The following is a 23,703-nucleotide window of genomic DNA, read 5'->3' on the forward strand; positions in this document are numbered from 1 at the left end:
ACTCGTACTTCCGGTCCCGGTTCACCCATCTTCAAGGAAGTACTTTGGAGTCCGCCTGGGAGGCGGATATACCAGTTCAAGGGCTGTGCTTCGGCCTCTCCACGGCACCTCAACAGTTCTCCGATACTTCCTCTCGGATCTCTTCACGGGCTCTCGGCATCGGCATCCGGCCACTCCGTTTCCTGGGTGACTGGCCAATCCGGGCAGACTCGAAGGCATCCCTTCTTCGTCATCGGGACAAGCTCCTCGGACTTAACCAAGTTCTAAAGGTTATGGTGGTCCTCGAGGAGTCCTCCCCGCAGCCCTCTCAGAGTCTGGTATACCGAGCCTGGTCTTAGGCTCCTATCTCCCGTAGCCTTCCCTTCAGACAACAGGGTATCAAGGCAGAGGAAGGTTGCGAGACCTTTCCTCACATGAGAAGACCCTCCAACCCAAGGTTGTTACGTCTCTCCTCCCTGGCCTGTCTGGTTTCCACAGTCGCCTCAGGATGAGTTCTCTCCATTGGCGACTCGGGGCGCGGGGGAGTCGGGGGCACGTCTCCCCAGACGCCGATACCCCTAGGGGACAACTGGTGCAGACGAACCCATAGGGTTGGGAAGCAGACGAGGGCCTACAATAGGGAGTGGTTCTTCTCGTCCTTCCCCCAAGCTTGAGGCTGTCTTCGGACGCGTCAAGGAAAGGGGGGGCGCCCACGTTCTGATCCATGGGTCCTCAGGCCGGTGGTCAGAACCAGGAGGAACCTCCTCTAGTCCTACTAGAGACGGAAACCGTGTTTCTGGCACTTCAGTAGCTCCACCTAGCCTGGCGGACTACTCTGTGGTTATGCGGATCAACAACACCACAGTGATGGGTTTCTGGCCCAGACAAGGAGGTACTTTTCAGTACAACCTTCCCATCTTGCGGTAGAGATACCGGGATGGTCCGAGTCCCCCTCGGTCTCCTTGGAAGCTCGCTTGATTCCAATCAAGGAACAGGCTCACCTACAGTCTGAGCAGTGTGTCACGGACACCACATTCCGAGTGGTCTTTAGATCCTCAAGTAGCCTACAAGTCTTGACTCGGTGGGGCTCCCTCTGTGGACCGGTTCGGTCTCGGTTCCCGAGGCCCTCTGGTAGGATGCCTTCCAGCAATGGTGGGACACCATCGATGTGTTGCCTCCGTAGCTTGCTCCACTTCCCGCCGGGAGTCTATCCAGCTTCTCCTCAAAGAGAGAGGATTTTCGCAACAAGTGGCGAAAAGGAGGCCTGGACACCTGCGCAAGTCTTCCGCAGTAGTCTCCCAGGCGAGAGAGCGAGTTTCTGTGGCCGGTGTCGGGGAGAGGGCATCCCTCCACGCGATGCCGCTTCTAGCAATAGCGGAGCCCCTAGTGGGATTGCGGGATAAATGTGCCTTTCAATTTCGACTGTGAAAGGCTATCCCTCAGCCTCAAGTCTTGCCTCCTGGCTCTAGGGACAAACATTTCTCTCCCACTGGAACTCTTCCTTCGCATGCGAAGCCTTTTCCTCTCCTGCCCCCTGTCGAAAGTGAGACCACCACCTTGGGACGTGGTTCGAGTCCTCGAGTCTCTAAAGAGACCCCCTGACGAACCACTACGTAAGTCCCCAGATCACCACCTTTTTGGGTAGACAGTGTTCTTGCTAGCCTATCTTCAGCCAAGCGAGTCACATATCTCCTTGGAGGTATAATATGATGCCCCAAAAATTGGAGACGTCTTTTTGTCGTCTCCGTATTGGTCACACTCGGTTGACACACGAGTTTCTGCTGAAGGGCCAACACCAACCGTATTGTGACGACTGTTTAGTACCTCTAACAGTAAGGCATTTGTTGACCGAATGCCCCAATTATAACAACTTGCGGAATAGATATTTGTTTGAGGCTCGAGGTGAGGGTGGCAGGTTCATCCTTGTCAAGATTCTTGGAAATGATGTTTCCTACCATGCAAGTGGCATTTTTAGATTTATTTCAGAAGCAGGTCTTCTGAAAAATATTTAACTTTTATGACATTCAACTTTTGTGATTTTAATTGAATACTCTTTTATTTTTTATTTTATTTTATTTTTCATTTTTGTATACACAAATTAAATTTTACCGCCGTCAATGACCTCAGATGTCAGGATGCCTGAAAACTTTAAATCAATCAATCAGGTTCGTCCTTGAGGTTTGTTGCCGAGACTCAGAATCCGGGAGTGCCGGACCCGCTATTCGACTCCTTCCAGGGTTCGAGTCTCCGTTCTGTAGCAGATGACTCGGGCCATCTCCTACCTTGCCGGTAAGGGGTCCGAGCGGGCGTCTTCAGAGAACAGCTGCAGTTCGTCTCCAGGCTCAAGTCTCGTTCGTGGATCCTGGGTAATGAGGAGAGGGGTCTCCAGGAGTACCATCTCGGCCCGGATTCGCAGGGTGCTACTCCCTGCCTTGAATCCTGACCCTTCTCCGTCTTGAATCCTGACTCTTCTCCGTCTTGAATCCTGACCCTTCTCCGTTGCATCGCCCTAGAGCCCATGATGTCAGGGGCTTAGATACGTCCCTGCCCTTCATGGAGCATCTTTCAATGACGCAGGTCTTACAAGCGGGGATGTTGAAGCATCAGACCTTCTCAGCCCCTTACCTGCAAGGCATGACCCACAGATGCTCGATATGTTTCTATCGGCCCTGTAGTGGCTTCACAACAGCTGGTCTAAACCTCAGGCTCCTTGATGGACAAGTAGCAGAAGGTTGAGGGCATTGTTACCTGGTGTTAGTCTGCATGAATGAAAAGATCTGTCTGGCCCTTATTCTTTTCTTCATCCTCTCCTCCCACGAAGAAAGTAGCATCCTGGGTTCTCTGCACAGCTGACCTTAAACCACTGCAGGTAGACCATGCTTCCTTGTGTTCCTAGTATTAGGTGTAATACTGTCATGTCCCCATACCCTGACGAGGTGGTATTGGGAGAGTCCTAGCCTGGATTTCCTTCTGAGGGACTCCAGGGCAACTGCCTGGGACAAGTCACTTTTCACCTTCGCACACACCTTACGTAGGCCGCGGCAGTTTCACAACCGCCAGCGAGGAGCAGGGATTCCCTATTGTCCGAGTACTTGATCGCTCGAATATGGAATCCCCGGGCAAGCCAAAGCCAGTATGGCCGGGACTTACCACCCTTCCTAAGGGTTAAGTCACCCCATGTAAATAGCGTATTTCAGTTACGGAACAAATGACAAATGCGTAGGTAATTTGTATTTTTCCTAACTATACAAACCTTAGCTATTTACGGTTACGTGCCCGCCAGCCCTGTCCCCCAAGATAAGTCCTACCTCTAAGTAAAGTGGAGTATTCTCCGGTGTGTGTGAGGGGGAGGGGTAGCTAGCTACCCCTCTCTACCCCCCCCCCCCCCCCGCTAACTAGCGGAAGGGTAGGAAACCCTCGTTAAAACTTGTATGGCTCGTCGTTCAGCTACTCCGAAGTAATTACCCCATGTAAATAGCTAAGGTTTGTATAGTTAGGAAAAATACAAATTACCTACAAATTTGTCATTTTAGCCTCTCTTACATCTATCTTCCTATCACTTGGAAATCTCTTCACTCCATCTTTTCACCCAAACCTAGGGTGGGCTAACTCTTTTACTTCTCCCATCAAATCTTGCATCCATCACCTTCATCAGCAGACAGCCATTTTCCATTCTCATCACTTAACCAAACCACCTCAACACATTTATATTGACAGTAGCTGCTAATTAGTTTCTTGCACCTTTTCTCACCCTCACTACTTTGTTCCTAACCCTATCTAATCAAGATACACCAGCCATACTCCTCAGACTCTTCATCTCGAACATGTTCAATTTCTGTCTCTCCCTCACTGTCATTCCTCACAACTCCTATCCATACATTACATTTGGTACAATCAATTTTTCAGATAGAATTTTTTACATTCATTCCCAACCCTCCATTCTCTACCACACCCTTCACTGCCCCTAACACTTCATCCTTCATTCACTCTGAAGTACATCTTCCACTGCACCATTTGCAGCAACAAGAAACCTGAAGTACTTGAACTAATATACTTCAAGTAACTCTCCTTTGTACATGACAAAACCTAGCACCACCCCCCTTTTTCGTGCATCTCATAACCTTACTCTTACCCACATTAATTCTCATCTTCCTTCTCTCACACACCCTTTAATAACAATGAGAGTAGCACCTGCGTGTTGTAAGAAGCGACTAAAAGGGACTGGACGAGGGTCTGGGAATCCCCTCTCCTCTCCTGTATAGTTACTTCCTGTGAGATATCAAAGAAAAGGAGCTTTGGCGGAGACTGACTGCTCCCTTCACTTTAAATTTATAAAAATATTAAAAATAGACATTAGAAAAAAAAAAAAAAAAAAAAAGATATACTGTACAGTACTGTTTATATTTTGTGGTACAGTATTTCACTTATGGGGGTCGGTTTGGAACTTTACCCTCTGTCTTGTCAGTAGAAGTTAATAACTGTCTTTATCTTCTTTAGAGAAACTGTACAATAAGCAAAATCTAAGACATTGTATTTCATATGCAATGTTATGATTATTCCAACCTGGTCAATACATTTTCTAATTAACATTACTGTACTGTATTTATAAAGGGGAGGGATTGTCTCTTCTTTTGGGAATCCATTTTATCCTGTGATTAAGATTCATATTTCTGAACAGGACACGAATAGATGCAGGTTTAACCTTTGCACTCTAGCCTTTTAAGATCTCTATAAAAGCTAAATTTTCCTCCCCTTAGACTAGAGCAAGATTTGTTTTGTTTTTGTTGGTCAGTCTATATGGTATGAGTATAGTCTTCTCCAAGCAGATCTGCTCCTAACAAGCCATCAATTACAGACATTCTGAAATGATAGATACAGCCATCAATTCCCTGTGTGAGGGCCCCACTGATTCACTCATCATCTATCCAGTTGGAGTCTGCTGATGCCAGAACAATTGGCCGTTTGGGTTTTATGGGAGGGTTAGTGCCCCTCTCCCCCAACTAATCTTTGAGCAGGTTCTCAGATTCATTTCCTGTTGGCCTTGCAACAGGAAATTCAGAAAATAGACAATGAAAGAAGTACGGTACATTTTCAATTTTCCAACTCTTGGTTTATATAGTTGCCTGTATTATTGTTCCAAATACATTGGAAGGTTGTAGACCAGTTTAAGAACCAGCAAGAGTTAACAAGTTTCTTTTACTTGATCAAGTTTTCTATGGAGATATCCTCATCCGTTCTTAATGCCTTCAAATTATGCAATAGGATTTTCTCCAACTGACCTTTCAGATTCCTAATTCCATTACTGTATCCTATTCACCCAGAATTGAAGAAGTTCCTGCATTTCGCAATCAGGGAAAGTCAATCAGTACTGGTGCCCTTGTATTGGTCTTAGCCAAGGCCTGGGGTATTTATGAAGGTAAGGGCTGTATTTGGATGACCTGTTTTCGGGTTTAATCCCTGGCTTATCATTGACACCCTAAATGAATTAAAGGTTCACCCTAGAGCAGCCAAATGTGAATGCTGCTTCCGGAGTATTTTAATTAGTTCTGTGATGAAACGATAAGTATTTTCATCAAAAGTTTCTCCCTAAAGATTGGTTGCTCTTATAATGAGTGTCCCCTCTTATTCTTCAATTCTCAGTGTCTTGCATCTTACTTCAAATAATTTGAAAAATAAACCTGTTTCTAGATTGCACATGCTCTGTATGCTAACCTCTTGGACAGTTGACAAGTCTGGTGATTTGGATATTTAGGAATTGAATGTTATTTACAGTATACAGTCTGTTGTTGAGTATTTTTCAATGGGTTTGTTTGAAAAAGTATTAAGACCTTTTGCAATATTTTTTATAAAGAAATTTTGTTTCAGAGTGGACAGGATTGGCAGCCATATCAGACAATGAATCTGCAATCAGCTATACTTCGTTTACATAAGCCACCTCCCGATTGTCTATTGTCTGTAGGACATTTTATACATGGTGCCAGGTGTTTAAATTTAAAGGTAAATTGTTCCATTTTATGTTACACTGGAGTATTTGAGAACATTTCTACCTTCACACTTTACAGTATCTGGTTTATAACTTTAGTAGATTTATGAATCCTTAATGCTGTATATTGTAGTAGATTTATGAATCCTTAATGCTGTATATTGTAGTAGATTTATGAATCCTTAATGCTGTATATTGTATTATGTACCATTGAGTTTTAGAGTTTTTGCTCCATAAGAATACCTGTAGCAGCCTAGGTTATGGTGCCCCAAAATAGTAGGTTAAATTTTCATGTGTTTGGTTTTTCAGATACCTGTACTATCCTGTAGAATCCAGAGAAAGAAGAATTATGCATCAGCTAATTAAATATTAACCCTTTGATTCCCATATGACTTACTTTACGTCCAGGGAACTTTTCTTTCTAGAGCCCCTTATGACAACTTTACATCCAATAATTTTCTTTCTTTAAATATTTAAGAAAGTAACATTTTAGTAAATGTAAAACTATTTACCAGCAATATAATAAAAGATATTTTGAATTCTTACGGATAGTAGTTTTTTGGAAAGTAAGACATACCAATAGTAACAAGGGCTCAAGTGATCAATATACTATCAGGTATCAAACTGCTTTATCACACTCGATCATTAGGCAGTGTATTTAAGTGTATGTGTATATCAGGGATTATCTTCTTCCTCTGTGTAGGAGTGCTCATTCCCATAGGTTTTTTTAAGCAAGCAAGCCTAACTAAATGCTTTATTTATGATGGAGTACTGAAACTGTTTGGAGGTAAACTTTAGAATGACAATACTGTATATTTAACTATCAGCAAAGGAATACATTATTTGTTTTTATATTTTAAGTTTTACCCAAGGCTGCTTGAAAGATGGTTACCGCTGGTTATTGTCTAAGTACAGTAATATCTTTAGTCTTGCCCAACCGCTATCAAGAACTTGTAATGTACAGCTATTTGTAAAGAAGAAAGTATGGAAAGGATCTTACAATGTACAGCTATTTGTAAAGAAGAAAGTATGGAAAGGATCTTTAAAAAAAAATTAGTATTTTTCAATATTAAACTTACCCGGTGATCATATAGCTGTCAGCTCTGCTGCCCGACAGAAAAACCTAAGGACGAAATACGCCAGCGATCGCTATACAGGTGGGGGTGTATATCAACAGCGCCATCTGTCGAGTAGGTACTCAAGTACTCCATGTCAACACAGAACCAATTTTCTCTCTGTCGTGCCACCGGCAAGACCTACTAAATACGCTGTTGTTTTCTGGATTGATTTTCACGTTATTTGGTGAAGTATTCATTTCTGGTTATTAGCTATCGCTGTGCAGAAGTTATCTTCAATACTTCCTTGCATTCTTTTATTGGATTTTGGATTATTTGTTGACGACTTGGATAGATTTTGAATTCCCCCCTTTGACTAATTCAAGATGTCTGACCCTTCTCAAGTCCCCAAGTACAGGAAGTGTAGCGCTAGGGACTGTTCAGGGCGTCTTCCGAAGGCCTCTATCGATCCGCACACCATTTGTTCCAATTGTAGGGGTAAAGCCTGTCAATTGGAAGATCGATGTGAGGAATGCGTTGGGCTTTCGGAATTCGATTTTCAAGAATTCCTGAAATATGCACGTAGGCTAGAGAAGGATAGGATCAGGAGGAGTTCGTCTCGCTCAGTGGATTTTTCCTCTCCCCATGCCCCACAACCTATTCCTTCCCCTGTAGTGGTTGCACCCGACCCCCCCTGCTAGCTCTCATCAACCTTCGATGGTAGATATGATGTGTGCCATCCAGGCTCTAGGTGAGAGAGTCGAGTCATTGGCGAATGACCGCAATCAACTCATGGCTGACGTCAGGGAGTTGAAAGGTAAAAGTGCAGTGGGAAGTGAAGTGAGTGTTAGTGCAGTGAAAAGTGTCAGTGTTACGCATGAGGGTGCGTCTGTTCGTGCCTGTCGTCCTCCCAGTCCGGGACCTCTTGCAAGTTCCCAAGCCCAGGGGAGAAGCAATGTCGTACGACCAAAGGGTTCGACAGGCTTTAATCAGCGGACAGACGTTCCCTCAGTGGTTTCGGATTTATCTTGCCTAGATCGTCCCACCCACAAGAAGACGAGTGAGCCCGTTCATTCCTCGTCTGCGGAAGAGGTTTCACGCCAGAAACGATGGACCAAGGTCTCACGGCCTCTTAAACGCAAGGTCCCTTCCGAGCAAGTCCAACGGCCCAGGTTTAGCCACTGGGTCAGTTCGGACTCGCTGCAGTCCTCCGACGACTGCACACCTCCTAAGAGAGGCAAAGTGGTACCGCAGCAGGCAGTAACTCCGTCTGTTGCCGCACCAGCTGCTGTAGACCCTAAGTGGTCTTTGCTGCAGTCTATGCAGACTCAGCTAGCTTCCTTTATGCAGGAGTATCGTGCGGAGAAGGTTGACGCTGCACCCGTTAGCCTACAACCAACCACGGTTGTGCGCCCAGCAGACGCTGAGGCTGCCTGCTCCCACACTCCAGCTGTGAGAGCTCCTCCACCTATGCGCAGTCGACCCTGCCAGACGCATGTTGACGTTCACCGACGCACGGAACCCTCCGTTGACGTGCGTGTGCTACCACAACAACAGGAGGGTGGAGTTAAGTTGCCGTGTTTTGACGCAGTGCGTCAGCCTCCGCAACCCACGGTGGTCTCCACTATCCGACCACAGTCAGGAGTAGACGCTTTGCGCCCCCACTCAGCTATGGTTGTTGCCAGTTCTCAAACTGACCAACAGTTGCATGACGTTGGGTCCAGTGCAGCCACGCATGCACCCGTGCTGCCGGACTCAGCCGTCCAGCTTCTACCTACTCCTTTGCCGCTTCCTCCTCAGCATTCAGACGATGGACTCTCTGATGATGACGAAGCTGCTCATCTTGACGACCAACACTCGGACATTGACGAACCCAAGACCACGCCTCCCTCCTTAGACTTTAGGAAAGTGCTTGCGCTGTTCAAGGATTTATATCCGGATCAGTTTGTGTCTGCAGCACCACGCTCGCCTCCCTCTGAGTTCGCTTTAGGCATGCAGTCAGCAGCACCTGCCTTTACGAAGCTCGTACTCGCTCGCTCGTCCAAGAGAGCTTTAAGGGTACTGGGAGAGTGGTTGCAGTCCAAAAAGCAACTTGGGAAGACAACCTTCATGTTTCCCCCGGCCAAGCTTGCTTCCAGATCTAGCGTCTGGTATGCCACGGGAGAAGTTCTCGGCTTGGGAGTTCCTGCCTCTGCCCAGGGCGACTTCTCAAGTCTGGTAGACTCTCCCCGCAGGCTGGCTATGAGACGCTCCAAGATTTGCTGGACTCCTTCGGATATGGACCATCTTATGAAAGGAGTTTTCCGTGCATTCGAAGTCTTTAACTTCTTGGACTGGTGTTTGAGCAGGAAGACCTCCCCTTCTGATAAGGAAACTTCCATGCTCATTATGTCCTGCATGGACAAGGCCATACGGGATGGTTCTAGTGAGCTTGCGGCTTCTTTCGTGTCCGGGGTCCTCAAGAAGCGGGATCACCTTTGCTCCTTCTTGTCAGCTGGAGTCACCCCATGTCAAAAGTCGGAACTTATGTTTGCTCCGCTCTCGAAGTGTCTCTTCCCTGAAGAGTTGATCAAGGAGATTGCCGCCTCCTTGATCCAGAAAGACACTCATGACCTGGTGGCGTCATCCGCACGCAAAGCCACCTCTTTGCCCTCCGTGCCTAGACCCAGGATGGACACTCCAGCGTCAAGGTTCATTCCGCCCTTTCGTGGCAGAGCCTCCAGCAGAGGAGGTGCTCGTGCCAAAAGTCAACGTGGGAGCAAGAAGAAGGGTTCCAAGTCCTCTAGAGGCAGAGTCTGACTGCCACCTTCTTCAGACAGCAGTGGGAGCCAGGCTCAAGAACTACTGGCAGGCCTGGGAGAACAGGGGCGTAAACGCACAGTCTGTGAAGTTACTCAGAGAGGGGTACAGGATTCCATTCTTGCGCAAGCCCCCTCTAGCAACAACTCCCATCGACCTCTCTCCCAGGTACAGAGAGGAGGACAAGAGACTAGCTTTACAGCAAGAGGTGTCTCTCTTACTACAAAAGGGAGCGGTAGTCATAGTCCGGGACCATCAATCCCCGGGCTTCTACAACCGTCTCTTCTTAGTGGCGAAGAAGACAGGAGGGTGGAGACCGGTGCTAGACGTCAGTGCTCTGAATGTCTTTGTCACAAAGCAGACGTTCACCATGGAGACGACAAAGTCGGTTCTAGCATCGGTCAGGAAGGAAGACTGGATGGTCTCGTTAGACCTAAAGGACGCTTACTTTCACGTCCCCATCCACCCAGATTCCCAACCTTTTCTAAATTTCGTTTTCGGGAAGGTTGTATACCAGTTCCAAGCTCTGTGCTTTGGCCTAAGCACGGCACCTCTAGTTTTTACCAAACTGATGAGGAATATTGCCAAATTCCTGCATTTAGCAGACATCAGAGCCTCCCTCTATTTGGACGACTGGCTTTTAAGAGCTGCGTCAAGTCGTCGCTGTCTGGAGAATCTAAAGTGGACTCTGGATCTGACCAAGGAATTGGGTCTCCTGGTCAATATGGAAAAGTCCCAACTCGTCCCATCCCAAACTATAGTATACCTAGGAATGGAGATTCAGAGTCAAGCTTTTCGGGCTTTTCCGTCGGCCCCCAGAATCAGTCAAGCCCAAGAATGCATCCAGAACAGGTTGAAGAAGGACCGATGTTCAGTCAGACAGTGGATGAGTCTGATAGGAACGCTTTCATCACTGGACCAGTTCATCGCGTTAGGGAGACTCCACCTCCGACCCCTTCAATTTCACCTAGCTGTTCACTGGAGAAAGGACAAGACGCTAGAAGCGGTCTCGGTTCCTATTTCCGAGAAGATGAAGTCTTCACTGACTTGGTGGAAGAACAACATTCTCCTCAGGGAGGGTCTGCCACTTGCTGTTCAGACCCCCGACCACCTTCTCTTCTCGGACGCATCGGACACGGGCAGGGGTGCGACATTGGACGGTCGGGAATGCTCGGGCACGTGGAATGCGGATCAAAGAACGTTGCACATCAACTGCAAGGAGCTACTGGCAGTTCATCTGGCCTTGAGAAGCTTCAAGTCCCTCCTTCTAGGCAAGGTGGTGGAGGTGAACTCCGACAACACCACAGCCTTGGCGTACATCTCCAAGCAAGGAGGGACTCATTCGATGACGTTGTACGAGATCGCAAGGGACCTCCTCACCTGGTCAAGAGATCGAAGAATATCCCTAGTAACGAGGTTCATTTAAGGCGACATGAATGTCATGGCAGACCGCCTCAGCCGGAAGGGTCAAATCATCCCAACAGAGTGGACCCTTCACAAGAATGTTTGCAACAGACTATGGGCCTTGTGGGGTCAGCCTACCATAGATCTGTTCGCAACCTCGATGACCAAGAGGCTCCCAATTTATTGCTCACCGATTCCGGACCCAGCAGCAGTTCATATAGATGCCTTTCTTCTGGATTGGTCCCATCTAGACCTTTATGCGTTCCCCCCGTTCAAGATTGTCAACAGAGTACTGCAGAAGTTCGCCTCTCACGAAGGGACAAGGTTGACGTTGGTTGCTCCCCTTTGGCCCGCGAGAGAATGGTTCACCGAGGTACTGCAATGGCTAGTAGACGTTCCCAGAACACTTCCTCTAAGAGTGGACCTTTTGCGTCAGCCGCATGTAAAGAAGGTACACCCAAGCCTCCACGCTCTTTGTCTGACTGCCTTCAGACTATCGAAAGACTCTCAAGAGCTAGAGGCTTTTCGAAGGAGGCAGCCAGAGCGATTGCTAGAGCAAGGAGGACATCCACTCTCAAAGTCTACCAGTCGAAGTGGGAAGTCTTCCGAAGCTGGTGCAAGTCGAAATCAGTATCCTCAACCAGTACCTCTGTAACTCAGATAGCTGACTTCCTTTTATACCTAAGGAAGGAAAGATCCCTTTCAGCTCCCACGATCAAGGGTTACAGAAGCATGTTGGCAGCAGTCTTCCGTCACAGAGGCTTAGATCTTTCCAACAACAAAGATCTACAGGACCTCCTTAAGTCTTTTGAGACCTCGAAGGAGCGTCGGTTGGCCACACCAGGTTGGAACTTAGACGTGGTACTAAGGTTCCTTATGTCAGCAAGGTTCGAACCACTTCAATCAGCCTCTTTTAAAGATCTCACTTTGAAGACTCTTTTCCTCGTCTGCTTAGCAACAGCTAAAAGAGTCAGTGAGATACACGCCTTCAGCAGGAACATTGGATTTACATCTGAAACGGCTACATGTTCCTTACAGCTTGGTTTTTTAGCCAAAAACGAACTTCCTTCTCGTCCTTGGCCCAAATCGTTCGATATTCCAAGCCTTTCTAATTTGGTTGGAAATGAACAAGAAAGAGTACTATGCCCTGTAAGAGCTCTCAAGTACTATTTGAGACGTACTAAACCATTACGTGGACAGTCAGAAGCTTTATGGTGCGCCATTAAGAAACCTTCTTTACATATGTCGAAGAATGCAGTTTCTTATTATATCAGACTTTTGATTCGAGAAGCTCATTCCCATCTGAATGAGGAGGACCATGCTTTGCTGAAGGTAAGGACACATGAAGTTAGAGCTGTCGCGACTTCAGTGGCCTTCAAACAAAACAGATCTCTGCAGAGTGTAATGGATGCAACCTATTGGAGAAGCAAGTCAGTGTTCGCATCATTTTACCTTAAAGATGTCCAGTCTCTTTACGAGAACTGCTACACCCTGGGACCATTCGTAGCAGCGAGTGCAGTAGTGGGTGAGGGCTCAACCACTACATTCCCCTAATCCCATAACCTTTTTAATCTTTCTCTTGAAATGTTTTTTATTGTTGTTTTTTGGGTTGTCCGGAAGGCTAAGAAGCCTTTCGCATCCTGGTTGATTTGGCGGGTGGTCAAATTCTTTCTTGAGAAGCGCCTAGATTAGAGGTTTTGATGAGGTCCTTTAGTATGGGTTGCAACCCTTCATACTTCAGCTCCTAGGAGTCGCTCAGCATCCTATGAGGATCGCGAGGCTCAGTAAGGAAGACGTACTTAAAAAGGCAGAGTAATTGTTCAAGTCGACTTCCTTACCAGGTACTTATTAATTTTATGTTTGTTATTTTGAATAACTGCTAAAATGAAATACGAAATACTTAGCTCTTAATGTTAACATATATGCTGGTCTCTACCCACCCCCCTGGGTGTGAATCAGCTATATGATCACCGGGTAAGTTTAATATTGAAAAATGTTATTTTCATTAGTAAAATAAATTTTTGAATATACTTACCCGGTGATCATAAATTAAAGGACCCACCCTTCCTCCCCAATAGAGACCCAGTGGACCGAGGAGAAAATTGGTTCTGTGTTGACATGGAGTACTTGAGTACCTACTCGACAGATGGCGCTGTTGATATACACCCCCACCTGTATAGCGATCGCTGGCGTATTTCGTCCTTAGGTTTTTCTGTCGGGCAGCAGAGCTGACAGCTATATGATCACCGGGTAAGTATATTCAAAAATTTATTTTACTAATGAAAATAACATTTTACTTTATATTACATTGAAATCATCTGATAAAAACTTATAGTACACTGTACTATATAGTGAAAATTGTTGCTTTCATGTGTTTTAGTTGTTGTAAGTTATTTAGTGTATTATAAAAAGAAATTGAATCAGTAGTAAAATGCAATTTTTTTTTTTATTATATATGAATCAATCGACATTATTTTTAAACTTTTTATTGCTATTGTTTTCTCACCAGCTAGCTCCCCCTTCACCCAAGAAAGTGTACCCATATTTGCTCACCTGTAGACAGGTAGCGACGTTAGTTTACCACTTTAGGCATTACTTTGAGTCTGATATGTTCCTTTGGCCCCTAGCTGCACTTGCTTTATATTCTACTTACCTTTGACCTTGCTTCCTTTCTTCCTCCTTGCTGTGCTGTTAAACCTCTTTTAACACATGCTTCTCTTTTAACCCTAAATGCTCTTGGGTGATGAATGAACACAGGCTTCAGCGCAGGGCTAGATCCATAAATCCAAAATACACAGTTGTTCCGACATGAATGCAAATCCTCGTCTTTTGAATAGGGGTAAATAACGGCATCACTCACCCAGGTGGGTAAACAAAAAACATCCTGTGTGGGAGGTCAGTGGGAGACGGTAGTTACCACATTCACATACATTAGCTGATTCTCCATTGTTGTCCCAGTTGTGGCCTCAATCAGTTGAGCCACTCCCATGACCCGAGCTGATCTTGACTAACAGTGGTGTGGCACTGTCATGAGTGAATACAAGGGTGACCCCATTTGACTTGCATCCCATGAAGAAGCCAGTAGTATTCCCAATCCTCAACCTGTCCAGAATGTTAAGATTGGCCAGAGAAATAGATGTATTACAGTAGAAGAAGTAAGAAAAAGGCAAAGAGGTATTGCTCAAGATGGCAGCATACACTGCTGAACTAATCCCTTTGTGTCTAGGCTTTTCATCCACAAATTCATCTCCCTCTTCAGCACCAGTAGGATATTCGTGTAAGGATGTTAACCTTAAGCACCAATGCGCATGGTACAATGTGGAGGAGACTTGCTGGTCCCTGTCTGCAGTTAGACCCTCAATTCAGTGTAGGCCTCATTCACCCTCAATAGCTCTCCTATGTCCAAGATGTTTTGTGACCTCATTGGGGCTACTAAACAAAAGGAGTAAACCATCTTGTTAGAAGTACCCTCAATGAAAAGTGCAAGAAACAGGACATAGGAGGCAACCTTCCTTTTGCCTCCCAGACCCAACCTCTTCAGGGTCTGAACTGGCCATTCCCAGTGATAGGTCTCCTAGAAAGAGCACAAGATCACATGTGAAGGAGAAAGCAGTGTCTGAACCCCAGGTAGTTCTCTGCTTTAGGGATAAGAAGACAGTCACGATCTGAGTTTCTCGTGTGAACTAGATTATCTGTGTGATTTTTGGCGTTTCAACCAGCCGAACACAAGAGGAAGAGTTCAAAGCTCTCCTTTTAACTTCAGGCAGAGAGAGCCATCATTTGGAATCTTCCCAGCCATCCCTCGTGTATCATTCATAGTTGGGTTAGTGAACCAAGTGAGGTTACCCTTGCACTCTCCTGGGAAGAAAACAAAAAACAGAGGGCTGGAGAGGGAATGCTTTGACGCTCATACCCATAGATTTTCTGAGAGCAAATGTCCTGCTGCTCATGTCCTCCTCCCATGTATTAAGTCTTGGTGAAGTGCCATATGCTCCAGACAGTGGGAGTTGCTGGTTTCTTCCCTGAGGCCCAGAGTGCCAACCACAACTTTGATATTCCATGGTCTTAGCAAGCTCATAATACCATGATTCAAATGAGCAAAACATGTTTCAGATGCGAAAAATTCACTTACAGTAGCCAGGTCATCCAAGTTACTTGCTGCTGCGCTCTCCTCTCAACATAGATTTAAGTTCTAGAGGGAGCTCATCCCAATCCTTTTCCTGTGGACCCAGATGTAGCAGGTTTGACACCGGGAATTCCTAGTGATCCCCTGGGTCAGCAATCAGTCACCTTTTAAACCCCTTAATTATTAAATTTGGAGATGGCTTCTATGTCAGCATTTCAGACCTGTTCATGGCTTGACCAGAGGTCAGGAGCTTTGTCATTCTATGGTGTGTCAGAGAATTTATCTGGCACGAACATTCATAAACGATATGGAGAATTTGTCTGTCTGGGGCGAAAGATGTTTACAGTAGTTCCTTTTCTACCAGTGAGCCTTTATTTGAGGGAACTGTATCCTTAAGAAGAGAGATGTAATTACATCCAAATTTGCTTGACATATGACAACTAACAACACGGTAACTCTATGCAATTCTAACATCATTGGTCACCCTACCATATCCCATCTGTGGAGGATGCCACAACTGTAGAGAAGTTGGAGAAATCTAGCCAGGCTTCCTTCTTTAGTAGAGCAGTTGCAGCACATTTTTCTGCTCCTCCTCCTAGTGGCCAGGGCACCAGCCAACCTTTGAGATACTACCGCTAGAGAGTTATTGGATCCTTTGACTGGCCAGACAATAATAGTTGTACATTGGATTCCTCTCTCTGGTTACAGCCCATTTTTTAAATATTTAACTTAGCCGGTGAATTTATAATAGCTGCAACTCTGCGGCTCGACAGACAACATACTTAAAAAACTCGTGAGCGATCGCTATGCAGGTTGCGGGTGTGCCCACCAGCGCCAACTGTCGGCCAGATACCACTCTCGGATGTAAACAAAACCTTCAATTCTTCTCTGTCGACGTTGACGACAAGACGTACTTTTACTCGCTGTAGAACCTGGAGTTTTCCCATCATATTTGGTGAAGTACTTTAATTTGGTTTGAGCTTTCGCAGTACAGGTGTTTTTCTTCAAAATAAACCCTTGAACTCTTTTTTTGAACGGATTATTTGTTGATGACTTAGATTGTTTTTTGGAATTTTCCTTTGACTAATTCAAAATGGCTGATCCTTCTCAAGTTCCTAAGTTTCGAAAGTGTAATGCTAGGGACTGTAATAGGCGTCTTCCAAAGGCTTCTCTCGACCCTCACACTGTTTGTTCCAATTGTCGGGGTAAAACCTGTCAATTGGGAGATCGGTGTGAGGAATGCGTGGGCCTTTCGGAATTCGATTGGATTGAATTTGATAAATATACACGCAGACTAGAGAGAGATAGGGTAAGGAGAAGTTCTTCTAGGTCAGTAGATTTTTCCTCTCCACATGCCCCTGAACCTAATCCTTCCCCTGTAGTGGTTGTTCCTAACCCCCCTCCTAGCACTCAGGAACCGTCTATGCAAGACATGATGCGTGCTATTCATGCCTTGGGGGAGAGAGTTGAGGCTTTAGCAAGTGATCGTAATCAACTCATGGCGGACGTGAAGGAACTCAAGTGCCAAAGTGCCACGGCGGAAAGTGGGAAAGTGCCTAGTGTTACGCAAAGTGTTGTGAACAGTGTTGCGACCGAGGGTTCGTCTGTTCGTGCCTGTCGTTCACCTAGTCCAGGACCTCTTGCAAGCTCCCAAGCCCAGGGGAGAAGCAATGTCATACGACTTATGGGTTTGAGAGGCCTCTTTGGTATCAGGCGTATCTCGTCAAGATCGCCCCTACCATAAGACGAGAGAGCCCATTTTTACCTCGTCGTCCGAAGGCGTTTCACGTAAGAAACCATGGAGCAAGGTCTCTAGACCTTTAAAACGCAAGTCGGTCCCTTCAGGACAAGTCCAACGTCCCGGATGTAGCCACTGGGACAGTTCGGACCCGTTGCCGTCATCTGATGACTGCTCGCCGCCTAAGAGAGGCAAAGTTGTGCCGTCTCAGTCGCTAAACCCGTCTGTTACCGCACCCGCTTCCGTAGACCCTAAATGGGTGTTACTGCAAGACATGCAGTCTAAGCTTGCGTCCTTTATGGAGGACTACAACGCAGAGAAGGTTTCCGTTGAACCTACTGGCCGTCAGCCTTCCAAGCGTTCTGTTGTGCGTCCTGTTGACGTTGATGTAGCTTTCTCGCGTCAACCAGTTGGGGTTGTACCTCCCCCGATGCGATCCCGTGTGGATTTCCAGCCGCACGTTGACGTTAGGCAACTCACTGATGCGAATGGTGACGTTCAGGACGTTCACCAACCATCAAAGTTGACTTGTTTTGACGCGGTGCGTCAACCTCCGCAACCCAGTATGGTGTTGACTGCACAACCCAGACGGTCTAAACAGTCTCGGGTGGACGCTGTGCGTCCTCGCGCACCTGTTGTTGTTGACAGTTCCCAGACCGTTCAGCAGTTTCAGGACGCTGCGTCCTGCTCCGTCACGTATGCACCAGTGCGGCCGGACGCTGCGAGTCAAACGTTGCCTACACCTTTGCCGTTTTCTCATCAGTTATCAGATGAGGAACTGTCAGATGAGGACGTTGCTGAACCACAGCCTGAGGATCAGCCTTCAGATTTAGATGAGCCTAGAGCAGTTCCACCATCTATGGACTTTAGAAAAGTCATGGTTGTTTTTAAAGAGTTGTTCCCTGAACACTTTATCTCTGTGGCTCCTCGTTCGCCGCCGTCTGAGTTTGTTTTAGGCGTTCCTGCTACCATGCCAGCCTTTACGAAACTCGTTCTCTCTCGCTCATCCAAGAGAGCTTTACGGCTGTTAGGCGATTGGTTGGAGACCAAGAGGAGTTTAGGGAAGACGGCCTTTGCCTTCCCCCCATCTAAACTCTCGTCTAGATCGAGCGTCTGGTATGCCACGGGAGAAGTTCTCGGCTTGGGAGTTCCTGCCTCTGCCCAGGGCGACTTCTCAAGTCTTGTAGACTCTCCCCGCCGCCTTGCCATGAGACGCTCGAAGATTAGTTGGTCATCCTCGGACCAGGACCACCTTCTTAAAGGCATATTTAGGGTGTTTGAAGTCTTTAACTTCCTGGACTGGTGTTTGGGAGCCCTGAGTAGGAAAATCTCATCTGCCGATAGGGATGTTTCCTTACTCATTATGTCCTGCATGGACAAGGCCGTCCGCGATGGATCCAACGAGCTTGCCGCTTCATTCACGTCCGGAGTCCTAAAGAAACGAGAGTCTCTGTGCTCTTTTCTTTCAGCAGGAGTGACGCCATGCCAAAGATCTGAGCTACTCTTTGCGCCCTTGTCTAAGTGCTTGTTTCCTGAAGTCTTAGTTAAGGAAATTGCCCTGTCTTTAGTGCAGAAGGACACCCACGATTTAGTTGCGTCCTCGGCTCGCAAAGCTCCCCCTTTGCCTGCCTTGTCTGCTAGACCTAGGATAGACATTCCAGCGTCCAGGTTTATCCCGCCCTTTCGTGGCAGAGCCCCCAGCAGGGGAGGTGCTTGTGCCGAAGGGAAGAGAGGAAAGAGGAAAGGATCCAAGTCCTCGCGGGGCAGAATCTGACTGCCCGCAACTTCAGACAGCAGTAGGTGCCAGACTCAAGAACTTCTGGCAAGCCTGGGAGAAGAGAAGCGCAGATCAACAATCTGTGAGGTTGCTCAGAGAGGGGTACAAAATCCCTTTTGTACGCAGACCTCCTCTAGCGACGTCCCCCATCGATCTCTCTCCCAGGTACCGAGAGGAAGCAAAGAGACAAGCCCTGAAACTGGAAGTGTCTCTTTTACTAGAGAAGGGAGCGGTGGTCAAAGTCTCGGACCTTCAATCACCGGGGTTTTACAACCGTCTCTTCCTAGTATCAAAGAAGACAGGAGGTTGGAGACCGGTGCTAGACGTCAGTGCTCTGAATGTCTTTGTCACAAAGACGAAGTTTACCATGGAGACCACAAAGTCAGTCTTAGCAGCGGTCAGAAAGGGAGACTGGATGGTCTCTCTAGACCTAAGGGACGCTTACTTCCACATCCCCATTCACTCAGATTCCCAACCTTTTCTGAGATTCGTCTTCGACGATGTGGTGTACCAGTTTCGGGCCCTGTGCTTTGGCCTAAGCACGGCTCCTCTCGTGTTTACGAGGCTTATGAGGAATGTGGCAAAATTCCTCCATTTATCGGACATCCGAGCTTCCCTTTATTTGGACGACTGGCTTCTCAGAGCCTCTTCCAGTCATCGCTGTCTGAAGGATCTCAATTGGACTCTAGATCTGACCAAGGAATTGGGACTCCTAGTCAACTTGGGAAAGTCCTAACTGATCCCATCCCAAACTATTCTGTATTTAGGGATGGAGATTCACAGTCCAGTTTTTCGGGCTTTTCCGTCGGCCCCCAGAATAGATCAAGCCCTGCTCGTCATCCAGAAGATGTTGAAGAAAGAACGCTGCTCAGTCAGGAATTGGATGAGTCTGGTAGGAACGCTATCATCCCTGGAGCAATTTGTCTCGCTAGGAAGGCTACACCTCCGACCTCTACAATTCCATCTAGCTTTTCACTGGAAAAAGGACAAGACGCTAGAGGCGGTCTCGATCCCGATTTCCGAAAAGATAAAGACTTGTCTGACTTGGTGGAAAGACAATATCAGTCTACGAGAGGGTCTTCCCCTAGCAGTTCAGAAACCCAACCACGTTCTCTTCTCAGACGCATCGGACTTGGGCTGGGGCGCGACGCTGGACGGTCGGGAATGCTCAGGTCTGTGGAACTCGAGTCAGAGGAGCATGCATATCAACAGCAAGGAGCTTTTGGTGGTTCACCTGGCCTTGATAAGCTTCGAGAATCTCCTTCGAGGCAAGGTGGTGGAGGTCAACTCGGACAACACCACGGCCTTGGCGTACATTTCCAAACAGGGAGGTACCCTCTCACTGACTCTGTACGAGATCGCAAGGGACCTGCTCATCTGGTCAAAAGATCGAGGCATCTCCCTAGTAACGAGGTTCATCCAGGGCGACTTGAACGTCCTAGCAGATTGTCTCAGTCGGAAAGGTCAAGTAATTCCAACCGAATGGACCCTCCACAAGGATGTGTGCAAGAGACTTTGGGTGACTTGGGGTCAACCCACCATAGATCTCTTTGCAACCTCGCTGACCAAGAGGCTTCCAATCTATTGCTCTCCAGTCCCAGACCCAGCAGCAATACATATAGATGCCTTTCTCCTAGATTGGTCACACCTAGATCTTTACGCATTCCCACCATTCAAGATTGTCAACAAGGTACTGCAGAAATTCGCCTCTCACGAAGGGACAAGGTTGACGTTAGTTGCTCCCCTCTGGCCCGCGAGAGAATGGTTCACCGAGGTACTTCGATGGCTGGTAGACTTTCCCAGAAGTCTTCCTCTAAGAGTAGACCTTTTACGTCAGCCACACGTAAAGAAGGTACACCAAAGCCTCCACGCTCTTCGTCTGACTGCCTTCAGACTATCGAAAGACTCTCGAGAGCTAGAGGCTTTTCGAAGGAGGCAGCCAGTGCGATTGCTAGAGCGAGGAGAGCGTCTACCATTAGAGTTTACCAATCGAAGTGGGAAGTCTTCCGAGACTGGTGCAAGTCAGTTTCCGTATCCTCGTCCAGTACCTCTGTAGCCCAAATAGCTGATTTTCTCTTATACCTGAGAAAAGTTCGCTCCCTTTCAGCTCCTACGATCAAGGGCTACAGAAGCATGTTGGCCTCGGTCTTCCGGCATAGAGGCTTAGATCTTTCCAACAATAAAGATCTGCAAGACCTCCTTAAGTCTTTTGAGACCTCTAAGGAGCGTCGTTTGGCTACACCTGGTTGGAATTTAGACGTGGTCCTAAGATTCCTCATGTCAGACAGGTTTGAGCCTTTACATTCAGCCTCCCTGAAGGATCTCACTCTTAAGACTTTTCCTGGTATGCTTGGCCTCGGCTAAAAGAGTCAGTGAGCTTCATGCCTTCAGCAAGAACATCGGGTTTTCGTCAGAAAAAGCTACTTGTTCTCTGCAGCTTGGTTTCCTAGCCAAGAATGAGCTGCCTTCTCGTCCTTGGCCTAAATCTTTCGATATTCCTAGCTTATCGGAGATCGTAGGCAATGAACTAGAAAGAGTATTATGCCCTGTTAGAGCTCTTAAGTTCTACTTAGCTCGTACTAAAACTTTACGAGGCAAATCTGAAGCGTTATGGTGTTCGGTTAAGAAACCATCCTTACCTATGTCAAAGAATGCTTTGTCATATTTTATCAGATTGTTAATACGAGAAGCTCATTCACACTTGAGTGAGGAAGACCGATCTTTGCTTAAGGTTAAGACGCACGAGGTTAGAGCTGTTGCAACTTCCGTGGCCTTTAAGCAAAATAGATCTCTGCAAAGTATCATGGACGCAACCTATTGGAGAAGCAAGTCAGTGTTCGCGTCATTTTACTTGAAAGATGTCCAGACTCTTTACGAGAACTGCTACACACTGGGACCATTCGTAGCAGCGAGTGCAGTAGTGGGTGAGGGCTCAACCACTACAATTCCCTAATTCCATATCCTTTTAATCTGTCTCTTGAAATGTTTTTTAATGTTGTTTTTATGGGTTGTTCGGAAGGCTAAGAAGCCTTTCGCATCCTGGTTGATTTGGCAGGTGGTCAAAGTCATTTCTTGAGAGCGCCCAGATTAGGGGTTGATGAGGTCCTGTTGTATGGGTTGCAGCCCTTGATACTTCAGCTCCTGGGAGTCTGTCAGCATCCTAAGAGGATCGCTGGGCTCCGTAAGGAAGACAGACTTACAAGGCAGAGTAATCGTCTAAGTCGACTTCCTTACCAGGTACCTATTTATTTTGGTTTTGTTATATTGATAACTGTCAAAATGAAAAAACTCTTAGCTTATACGATGTAAACATTTTTAACTCTGGTCTCTACCCACCTCCTTGGGTGTGAATCAGCTATTATATATTCACCGGCTAAGTTAAATATTTAAAAATGATATTTTAATTATAAAATAAATTTTTGAATATACTTACCCGGTGAATATACAAATTAAACGACCCTCCCTTCCTCCCCAATAGAGACGCAGTGGGACGAGAAGAATTGAAGGTTTTGTTTACATCCGAGAGTGGTATCTGGCTGACAGTTGGCGCTGGTGGGCACACCCGCAACCTGCATAGCGATCGCTCGCGAGTTTTTTAAGTATGTTGTCTGTCGAGCCACAGAGTTGCAGCTATTATATATTCACCGGGTAAGTATATTCAAAAATTTATTTTTCAATATTAAACTTACCCGATAATCATGTAGCTGTCAACTCCGTTGCCCGACAGAATTCTACGGGAGGGATACGCCAGCTATCACAATACTAGAAGGGGGTGTACTCACCAGCGCCACCTGTGGCCAGGTACTACAGTACTTCTTGTTGACACCTCCTCAATTTTTCCTCTGTCGTGCTTCCGGCAAGACGTTCTGGGATACGCTTATGATCTTGGAGTATTTTCACGGCTTTTGGTGAAGTATTTCTCTCAGATTTCGGCTGTCGCTTTACTGGAAAACTTCTATATTAGCTTAGATAGCTATTATTTAGTCCTGATTATTGGTTAACGATCTTTTTGCTTGATTTGGAATCCCCACTTGGCTAACTCTTTTGATTCAAGATGTCTGACATTTCGCAAGCCCCACCCCATAGACGATGTAGGTCTTGTAATAGGCGTATTCCGAAGGCCTCGGTAGATCCTCACACCGCTTGTTCTGACTGTAGGGAAAGACCCTGTCAGTTGGAAGATCGATGTGAGGAATGCGCCGGACTTTCGGAACTTGATTTTGTCCGATTTCTTAAGTATTCAACCAAGTTAGAGAGAGAGAGAGTTAGGAGGAGTTCTTCTCGCTCTTCACTTTTTTCCTCACCTCATGATCCCCTACCTTTTCCTCCCCCTGTAGTGGCTACCCTCGAACCTACTATTTGCCCTCAACCTGATATGTCTGTTGTTTTGCGTGCCATTCAGGCTTTAGGTGACAAAGTGGAGTCGGTGGTTAGTGATCATAAGTCTCTTATGGCCGAAGTCAAGGAACTTAAGGTCAAGAGTGCAGTGGGTGGTAATAGTGCCAGTGCTGTGACGAGTGCTAGTGTCAGTGCAGTGCCAAGTGCTAGTGTCAGTGTCAGTGTGGTGCGTGAGGGTACTTCTGTGCGTGCCAGTCGTCCTCCCAGTCCGGGACCTCTTGCAAGCTCCCAAGCCCAGGGGAGAAGCAATGTCGAAGGGCAAAAGGGTTCGGCAGGCCTTGATCGGCGCACAGAAGTATCCTCGGTGGTTGCGGGCGTGTCTTCCAGAGACCGTCACTCCCACCTGCAGACGATTGAGCCCGTCTTTTACTCGTCTGCTGAAGAATTGTCAGGGAGGAAACGTTGGACTCAGGTCTCAAGACCACTCAAACGCAGAGTCCAGAC

The 23,703-nt window shown here is 46.8% G+C and overlaps 1 protein-coding gene across 3 annotated transcripts in view; it reads left to right on the forward strand.

The window, feature by feature from the left end:
- LOC137632204 (uncharacterized) overlaps positions 1-23,703 on the forward strand; it is a 110,869-nt gene that overhangs the window by 29,887 nt on the left and 57,279 nt on the right. For 2 of the 3 annotated variants that reach the window (XM_068364089.1, XM_068364091.1), the window contains exon 4: positions 5,845-5,976. The exons of the other annotated variant lie outside the window; for it this stretch is intronic. In XM_068364089.1, coding sequence (XP_068220190.1) covers positions 5,845-5,976 — 132 coding nt within the window. The remainder of the gene's footprint in view (positions 1-5,844; positions 5,977-23,703) is intronic. 3 annotated transcript variants of the gene reach the window in all.

Source organism: Palaemon carinicauda, chromosome 41 (assembly GCF_036898095.1).
Source record: "Palaemon carinicauda isolate YSFRI2023 chromosome 41, ASM3689809v2, whole genome shotgun sequence".
In the NCBI taxonomy this organism is placed as follows: domain Eukaryota; kingdom Metazoa; phylum Arthropoda; class Malacostraca; order Decapoda; family Palaemonidae; genus Palaemon; species Palaemon carinicauda.